General features: G+C 33.4%; 1 protein-coding gene across 1 annotated transcript; it reads right to left on the reverse strand.

The window, feature by feature from the left end:
• Positions 1-2,017: 2,017 nt before the first annotated feature.
• Positions 2,018-9,639, reverse strand: bloc1s5 (biogenesis of lysosomal organelles complex-1, subunit 5, muted). The gene is made up of 5 exons (XM_079407138.1): positions 9,422-9,639; positions 8,985-9,067; positions 8,665-8,794; positions 7,286-7,344; positions 2,018-4,177 (listed from the first exon to the last, which is right to left on the reverse strand). Exons 1-5 carry the CDS (start codon positions 9,441-9,443, stop codon positions 4,004-4,006), a joined length of 468 nt encoding a protein of 155 aa, XP_079263264.1. The 5' UTR covers positions 9,444-9,639; the 3' UTR covers positions 2,018-4,003.
• Positions 9,640-10,050: the final 411 nt, after the last annotated feature.

Consider the following 10,050-nt stretch of genomic DNA (forward strand, 5'->3'; position numbering starts at 1 on the left):
GTGAGCTCTTCCATACAATTAAAGTTGGTGGGGAAACGATGACAGGACTTTCAATTGCGAAATATTCCTTCACTTAATAGTACACCTTACATGCACAAGCCACCTAATTTGAGGAAACATTATTTTGATGATTATGCATCAAATCTTAAGATTCTGAAGATAAGAATTAAGTTAGAACATCAAGTTTATGTGCTCCACAGAGTTATCAGAATACAATATTGTATTATGAAAATTAAAGTAAATTTTGTTAAATGTCGCATCTAAAATTCAACTGTACATAATTCAAATTCAGATCTCCATAGCAACTCTATAGATATGACTCATTAAAAAGAATTAATAGCCCTCAGCATAAGCAAAAGCAACTTAGTTAAACAGTTGCGAATTGCAATGAGAAGATTTTGCTATTTTATATCTACTTGTATATATAACTTAACCTCTAACCATAGCATGCTCTATTCTATTTGTATTCTACATACTTTTATTCTTTTATGCCAAAAATCATTAGGACATTAAGTAAAGATTATGTTCCATGAAGATATTTTGTAAATTTCCTACTGTAAATATATCAAAACTTAATTTTTGATTAGTAATATGCATTGCAAAGAAATTCATTTGGACAACGTTTAAGGTGATTTTCTCAATATTTTGCTTTTTTTTTTGCACCCTCAGATTCCAGATTTTCAAATAGTTGTATCTCGTCCAAATATTGTCTTATCATAACAAACCATACTTCAATGGAAAGCTTATTTATTCAGCTTTCAGGTGATGTATAAATCTTAATTTTGGATAATTGACCCTTATGACTGGTTTGTGGTCATTTTTTTATTATTTGTCCAATAAAAATCCAACACAATGCAGATCAAACATAAACAGAAATGAAGGTTTGAGCCTATACAACATTCTCAATGTGTCAAACACACACACACACACACACACACACACACACACACACACACACACACACACACACACACACAAAAGCCATTGAGAGCTAAAAGCCAAATATTGGCATTGAAATTTTTGATATTTTGAATTTGTTTTATACCATCATATGTCACCAGATGGCACCAAAATCACCACATTTTTAGGTTTTGGCTTCCTGAATTTACTGCAATTATATTTTTTTTTACTGAAGTAAAATAAATATTAAATATAACATAAAAAATAAACAGATTTTACAGGTTTCAAAAATCCTTCTGGACAAATTTGGGCAAAATGTTTTATTTTATTTTTTAATAGTTTCCTTAATGTGCGGTTCAAGACTTGGCCACTTTTCCTAAGTTTGCCACCTGAACACACAAAAAAATAGAGGACTTAAATCAACAAAGTAAAGTGGTCAAAAAAAACAAAAAAACCTTTTCTCCCATAGGAAATGAATGGGAGATACTAAAATTCAAAGCATATTTTTTATTTGTCCAATAAATCCAACACAATGCAGATAAAACACACATATGAAGGGGTGAGCCTATACAACATTCTCAATGTATCAAACAATCTCTCTCTCTCTCTCTCTCTCTCACACACACACACACACACACTCTCTCTCTCTCTCTCTCTCACACACACACACACACTCTCTCTCTCTCTCTCTCACACACACACACTCTCTCTCTCTCACACACACACACACTCTCTCTCTCTCACACATACACACTCTCACACACACTCTCTCTCTCACACACACACACACTCTCTCTCTCACACACACACACACACACTCTCTCACACACACACACTCTCTCTCTCTCACACACACACACACACACACACACACACAATCTCTCTCTCTCTCTCACACACACACTGTCAACTAGTGGCTATTGATATTTTTGATATTTTGATAACATCATTAGCCACCAGCTGTCACCAAATTTGAAGGTTTTGGCCATCTGAACTTACTGGAATTATTTGTTTTATTGAAGTAAATTAAATATTAAATATAACATAAAAATAAGCATATTTTACAGAAAATACCGTAATGTTAGAGGTAAATAAATAAATAAACACCAAAAATCATAAATTTATCGATTTTATTTGATCGAAGATGGTGATATGGTGACATTATAAAAAAAAAAAAACATGACCCGCTTATACTAGTGTTCTCTATTATTTTTCTATTCTATGCATTTTCTTTTTATCTATAATAAAAAAATAAAACTAATCTAAATAAAAACTTGCTACGTGTACTAACCGAGACTTGTCGTAGCACTTAGGCTATATTGTCCTCATTTGTAAGTCTTGGGATAAAAGCATCTGCTAAATGTAAATGTAATGAATTGGTGGCTGTTTCATACATTTTAGGGAGATCTGCTTGTGACCCTGTGAGTGACAGTTATGTTTAGTGGCGAGTTTATGTGTGGATCATCATGCTCACCCCCCAGCCCCCAAAGTCTTTTTTTTTTCAATTAATATTTCCACCTCCTAAAATAGTTATTTTAGTGCTCTGTCTATCACACAGCATTTGATATTTGGTCAAAGCATTTACTTGACAGACACACAAGTACAATCATTGGTGTGACTGGGCGAATGCTTTGCTGGCTATTGAAAGTTTGTATTGATTCTTAAATGATGGCAGACTGGAAGCATACAAAACGTTATTTTGGCTAACATGAAAGAAACTGGAAAAGTCACACAATGGCCAACAGCATCTCAAAGAAAACTCTGAAATAATATCTTCCACTAATGCATCCACATAACGGTAAACAGATTTTGTGGCAACATTAGCAGTGTGTAAAAGCTCAGGACATAGCGTGTGAAGAATTGACAGTCCAATGGCTCCACCTGTGTCAAAGGCAGCTCAGATTCACTGAATGTGCCGTCTGGATTTTTACTATTGTATGGAAAACACAGGTAGATGTGAGGAGAGGGGACAGATTTCTGGCCAAGATCTCTTTCCATCTAAAGCAGGTGCACAGACTGCCTTAAATACATTCAGACGTGCTTAATGCAAGAGACAGCACAAACACATGTAGGAAAAAAACTGTCATATGAGAGGGTATTTACCATTTTTAACTGATGTGGAAATGACTATGATTAGATGTGAATTTAAAGGATGTGAGAGGCTGAAAGATCTCATGAATGTAAGACACAATCCAATCCATCCAATAAGATTTGAGCTAGGATAACGTGACCCTGTTGCACAAAAGGGTGAGAAAGGTGGAAAACCAGTGTAAACAAACAACTATGGAGCTTATAGTATGACAAAACTATTTGAATTTGAATTATTGACAGGTGTCATTTAACAAAACTGAATATAATGTGGCATTTAACATAGTTCTGAATTTGAATTTTTTTAAACTTGAATAATGAACATTTGGAATTAAACAACTGAATTTTTCATAAACTGTTCCCTCCTGGTGAACCTACCCATCTCAATCCAAGCAGTCCTTAATCATTTTCAAGAAACGGCTTAAAATACATCTCTTTCATCTTCATTTGACCCTCTAACTCTAGCACTCTCTATTCTAATGCTAATTCTAACTGCTTGAAAAAAGAATTTATGTATTTATTATAAATAATGAGCTTCTAACACAAGCATGATCTATTCTATCTACTTGTTTTCTTTTTATTTATTCTAGAAACAAAACAAGCAAACAAACAAACAAAAACCATGCTATGTGTACTGTTAGGCGAAACCCCACCTCCTTCCCCCGCCCCCCACTGACCTCTTTTTGGAAACTAAAATATGGTCACCCTAACTTAAGCTCAAAAGAAATCCATCCTGAACATTCAAGCTTAGCATAGTTATTACATCACTGTAAAAACATAAAATTCTTAAGTTTTAAGAAGATTCTTAAAACTTTGACATTGTCCATGCTCAATTGTATTGAATGTGCACTTGTAGTGTGCATAAAATCAAGTGTGTGTGTGTGTGTGTGATGACAGAATTTTCATTTTGTGTAAAATATTTCTTTAATGCCATCCTCGACAGCATCAACAAAATGGAAAAAGAAAATAACTGGACTTCACTCATATGTAATAAGTAAAACACATTCATGGAGGTTCAGAAGCTGCTGTATTTGGCCAGGTCTTTTTTCATGTCATTGTATTGAGCGCTGAGTCGGCCCACAGCTTTAGCATGCTCCTCATCCACCTCCTCCTTCAGCCGAGACTGCTCCTTCAGGAATTCCTCCCAGTCCTGATTCCGCCTCTGGGCACACACCTGCAAATGTGTGTTCTGAACACACACATCAACACACAATATGCAAATTACTTATCATTAGCTTTTATAATAATCTGTTTGAAATTTGACCATTAAAATGTTAACTAACTATATTTAGTAGCTATATGGTGGCTATATGGACTACTACCTACTGCATACTACACAATTTACAATGCCTTTCTTTTGTAAAAATAGTGAAACAGTATGCTTTTAGACAAAGATAAATGTTTTAAACTGTAGAATGCTACATTGCTATAATAGTACCCCATCATATTGCTTAATTCAGTAAGTACATTTGTGATCTATACAAAAAAAATTAAAAAAATACTCTTCTAAACTTGATTTGTTTGCTTTTGATTTTATGTGATTCTTTAACATTTGCAATCTAGTAGATCAAGAGGTAAAATGTTGAAATTAAGTATTCTTTTACGGAGTGTCTATTTACACTGTGCAAATAGCATGCCTTGTTGGCAGAGGCTACTTACACTAACTCCGCCCACCAATGTGTTTGAATCCGCCTTTTGCCGAAGTTTTTTTTTTCTCCCTTTTCAAATCTCATATCACATCATAAAGGCATTTATTTTCAATAAAAATTAAGGAAATAACCAAAAAGTTGAAAATAAAGTATGGGGTAGGTGTAGGGAGGGATTTATTGTACCAATAAGGTGACATCCCTTTAATAATTTGAATTAAAATTATAATTTGCACTCAATACGTTATTATTGCATATGGTTTTATAATGTACTACAACACTGAAGTGCAGATAATTGCCACTATTTGCAATAAGTAGTATAAATAGCAGAAAATCCTACTATTTTAACAATGTAAATAGAATCTATAGCTATTTGCACAGTGTAAATAGCCGTTATTTTATGGTGTTTATACTGCTTTACTGAAAGAGTAATTAATAATTAGCAGTTGGAAAGCTAATGTACTATTACTAGTAGTCGATTACAGTTAGTGATGAGAAAAACAAAGCTTTTTTTTTACTTTAAATAAATTTAACCAGTTGCTTTGTCAAATGTTTCATCATTTCAAAGCACTCGAAATGCCATACACTAGTAATACCTGCTAGTCAGAACGGTGTAAATGAAGCATAAACGCATAGCCTAAACATGCACAAAATCACCTTTTACAAACCAATTGCAAATGTTTTATTGAAAGTGAAATCTAAAAAATATGAGGTGTCTGTATAATATTATTTTGTTACATTGTATGATTGTTTTGTTTGTTTTATGGAGAGCTTGGTTAATCAGGCCAGTAAGAGACTATTAACTACAGCTCTTCCTTTTTATTATACAAATGTATCATTAAAAATGTCAACAGATTCATAAAACTGATTTGAGATCAGGTAAAAACTATATAGACACTGGTTCATGTGTTCAGAGTACTAGCGGAGAACCTTTATAAAGTCTTTATAAAGTACAGTAGCTAGCCAGTACAATCTTATGATTTAGTGATGTGACAAAAATAAATTAAAAATAAAATAATCCTGTCAGGGACCATGTGAAGTTATTTTGAGACTTTTAATTGGGTCATTTAGAAATAACTTTTTCCATGATGTTTCAAGTTACTTCAACAAAATATATGAATTATATAATTACTTAACCGATTCATGTAGAAATGAATTAAATCATTTAGATGTTTACACATTTCAGTGCATAAATTAATCTAATAATTACAAAAAAGTGATATTTTGACCTTTAAATTTTTTGTTACAGTATCTTAATATTTGGCAGTCCGACTAAATAAAGAGTAAAGCATACCAATGGAAGATCAAGTAAGCACAGGGAACAGTATTGTGTACTGTTGTATGATCTCATACAATTTTAACAAAGGTAGGGGATCCAAATATTCCAAGCATATAGACCATCTACATACTGTAGAATCAGTAAAAGTAGTATGTTGGTATGCTACAGTACATCAGGGGTGCTCAATCCTGTTTCAAGAGATTTAACGTTCTGCAAAGTTTAGTTCAGGGGTCGGCAAGTAAGTTTGACATCGGGCCAAAAAAAAAAAAAATCGGGCCGGAACATAGTCAAAGGATAATTTAAGAAATTAATTGCTAAAAAATGCAACTAGAATTGCCTGACAGACTGTTACAGTGTCTTTTGTAACTGGTAGTGAGCTGTTACTCTGTGTTTAAATCCTGTAGTAGGACAGTCATTATCAAAGAGCCACATTTGTGGCGGTGTCCGGCAGAGTATCTGAGCGGAGTGGATCAGCAACAATTTCACCTCCGCGCTCCAAGCATTTAATAATCACTCCGTTCCGGGTTCACCATTTCCCTCTGTCGCTCACTGATAGCAGAAACACCGCTCCGCATCTAAAGTATTTCATTATGTTTGACATATCCCAGTTCTGTTCATAACGCATATTAAAAAATAAAATAACTGGTTCAAACTGGCTTATTGGAACACTAGTGTGCAACTTTTTTTCCTACCACATGACAAGCTAATAACATGGTTGTTAGCATTAAAAGGTATAATTGCTGCTTTTTGCAGTGCAAATTTTGTTTGTGATGAAAATAACAGTACTATTTTACCTACGGATCGATGCATTTCTTTCAGATTTCTGCTCATTCGAAATCAGATACAGATGAAGTAGCACTAAAACATTATAATTGTATTGAGAGAGCGATTGCGTGTGAATAAGCTTTCAACTGAAAATATTCAGTATCTAAAAGGAACAAACAAATTCCTTCACATTCTTTCTGATTTGAGTGATCCTTCTCTTCAAGCCAGCTAAATATGTTTAACATGTAAATTCTTGCTAAATATGCAGTCATATTACAGGCCGTTGGCATGAACTGTACTCGTGATGGAGCGGCAGTGGAGTGCTCTCGGAGCGAGTGAAAACCAGGATGCTCCGACTTTTAAAAAATCCGCTCCTCGTTCCATTCAAACTCAGACTGCTCCACTCGTGCCCTGCTCCACTCACGTACTCTGATTTTGAGTAACTGTTGCTGTCATGACAGATCTATTTCAGAACCAGCCGCTATCAAAATATAATATATAATATCTGGCGGCCTGCCAGATATTATTGCAGGCCGCCTGTTGCCGACCACTGGTTTAGTTCCTGCTCGATTCAATGTTGCAGTTAAATTCTCCTCATGACATGTACCTGTTCAGCCTCTAGCTCCCTCTGCTGGATCCTCTGTGCCATATGATTTCCTGCTTCAACTACGAATAGAAAAGCAAATGTCAATAAAATATTCCCATCAATACACTAATCTTGCTTTTAGAGCATTAACTAACTAACTAAATAAACACACACACACACAAAACAAAAAACTAACAAACATTCTTAAGGAATTGCCTGGCAGCAACAGTAAATAACTCAGATCTAAAGAATTATGCCAAAATAACTACAGTGCTTTATATAACATTTATTCATATAAATTTAAATTCATTTTTGCAATGTTTCACAGTGGTCTCATATTTTTGCCTAAGCCTCTTTAAAATGACTAAATGAGTTTGTTTCCTCATTGGAGCAGATTTGGATAAATTTAGAATTACATTACTAGCTCACCAATAAATCCTCTGCAGTGAATGGGTGCCGTCAGAATGAGAGTTCAAACAGCTGATAAACATCACAATAATCCACATGACTCCAGTGAGTCCATCAGTAAATTGTGATGCAAAAAAACTCTCCAAAAAACAAACTGTCTTTGTCATAAACAAATCAATCATTAATATTATTAAAACCGTATAAAGTCCTTAATTCATAATATTGCTTTCTCCAATTAAAAAGTTGTCTCATCTGAATCAGGAGAGAAATATGCACAGATCAAGCACAGATACACACATATATATACATGTATGTATATATATATATATATATATATATATATATATATATATATATATATATATATATATATATATATATATATATATACACACATGTATATATATATATATATATATATATATATGTATGTATATGTGTATATATATATATATATATGTATATATGTGTGTGTGTGTGTGTGTGTGTGTGTGTGTGTGTGTGTATATATATATATATATATATATATATATACGCACACATGTATATATTTTCAAAATATATACGTGCAAGTGTATGCATTTATATATACTTAATAAATATACACACATTATGTAAACAAAAACATTTATTTTGGATGCGATTAAACGTTTGACAGCACTAGTTTTTATCAGCTGTTTGGACTCTCATTCTGACGGCACCCATTCACTCCAGAGCATCCACTGGTGAGCAAATGATGTAATGCTAAATCTAGTTTGAGAAACTAATCTAAATATTGGATGGCCTAAGGGTAATTTTCAGTTTAGGTGAAAAAGAAAACTATTCCTTTAATGCATTAAAATATATTTATTTTTAACTATACTAACAAAATAGTGCAGTTTTTTTAATTAATATTTATTAAAGATTACAGAAGATTTATTCAATATAAGTTGCTGTCCTCATGTTGTGTCTGACACTTCATCACACTCTTTACAGTAAATGATGAGACTCACGTCGTGTGAGAGCGTCACATAGTTTCTCATGCATACTCTCAGTGCACCGCGGCAGATCATGTTCATTTGTGTCCGACGTCATCTTATTCAGATTTTCAAGCAGACGGCATTCTCTGAAAGCACGCTTCTCCTGAGGAAACACAAACAATTCTAGTGTAAATTTGGTTGTTGTCAGTATGTCACAGTAAAAGGACAATGCCACTATGTTGGATGTCCAGAATAACACTGTATCAACAGTTGACATTGCATACATAGTTTAAGTGTGAGACTTTAAATGCAGCATTTAAAAAGCAATTATCAAAATAAAGGCATGTAATAACCTCAAACTCCCTGATGAAGTATCTAATTTCTCCCTGCAAGACCGGCCTGTGATCAATCAGTCTGGACTGAATATCACCAACATCTGTAAAGAAACAAATATTGAGACATTACATGAATATCACAATTAAACAAACAAAAGGTATCAAATTAAATAATGCATTTTAAACTACGTGCATTATATGCTAGGTTTATGTCAGGTGCTAATTTGTCTAACATATCAAATAATATGAAAAATGTGTCTTTAATATTTAAAAAATGTCAATGTGGATTGTATAATACTTAAGTATATTTGTACAAGCATAAGTATATTTTTGCCCATCATATAAAAATCACAGCCATAGAAAAGCACTGAAAACTACTAGTCTAAACATTTAATGCTCGAATAATTTTAGCTGTATTAACTGCAACGAAAGACAGAATTAGCATAACAACCCACCTTTAACAATCTTCTCCATCATCACGAGATGCTGGTTAATCTGACAGCCTTACACGATGATAATTCTGCCAGTTGTTTACTTCCCTCAACGTCTAATGATTGAGAAATATACATGAGTAAAGGGAAATATTTTCTTTGCAGAATTTTACGGATAGAAGTGTCACATTCTTCAACGAGTCACGTGCAATCAATAACAAAAAAAACAACAACTCCATAATAAAAGTCTCGAAGAGAACTTCAAAATAAAAGTTATATAAAACAAAAGTCCCTTCACGTTCAGTCTTTTTGAGCTCTCATGCAATTTAAATTTCGAGAAAACCAGTGAGTTTAATTTGCAAATATAGGGATGCATTTTGGTGTATATTTTCTTTATTTAATAAATCGCTCATCAAGCTCACGACTTGTCTTTCTTCTGCAGAACACAAAAGAGCAGTGAGGGCAAAACAACTCTGAGTTTCAGTGTATGGAAAATAACAACAGCACCAACACCAATTTTAATATACAATATATCTAAAAAATATTTATAAATAATGAATTAATGAAAATGTTAGTACAGCTAATTGAACTAGACTGTATATACAGTGATGGTCCCAATATTATCAAGATCAGGCCCCCTGGACACTGAGACA

Source organism: Barbus barbus, assembly GCF_936440315.1.
Source record: "Barbus barbus genome assembly, chromosome: 44".
NCBI lineage: Eukaryota > Metazoa > Chordata > Actinopteri > Cypriniformes > Cyprinidae > Barbus > Barbus barbus.

Coding starts and splice junctions, on each gene's coding strand:
- bloc1s5 (XM_079407138.1), bottom strand. CDS start 9,443: ATGATGGAGAAGATTGTTAAAG. Junction 9,068..9,421: donor GATGGAGAAGATTGTTAAAG/GTGGGTTGTTAT, acceptor GTTTCTTTACAG/ATGTTGGTGATATTCAGTCC. Junction 7,345..8,664: donor ATGTGACGCTCTCACACGAC/GTGAGTCTCATC, acceptor TTCTATTCGTAG/TTGAAGCAGGAAATCATATG.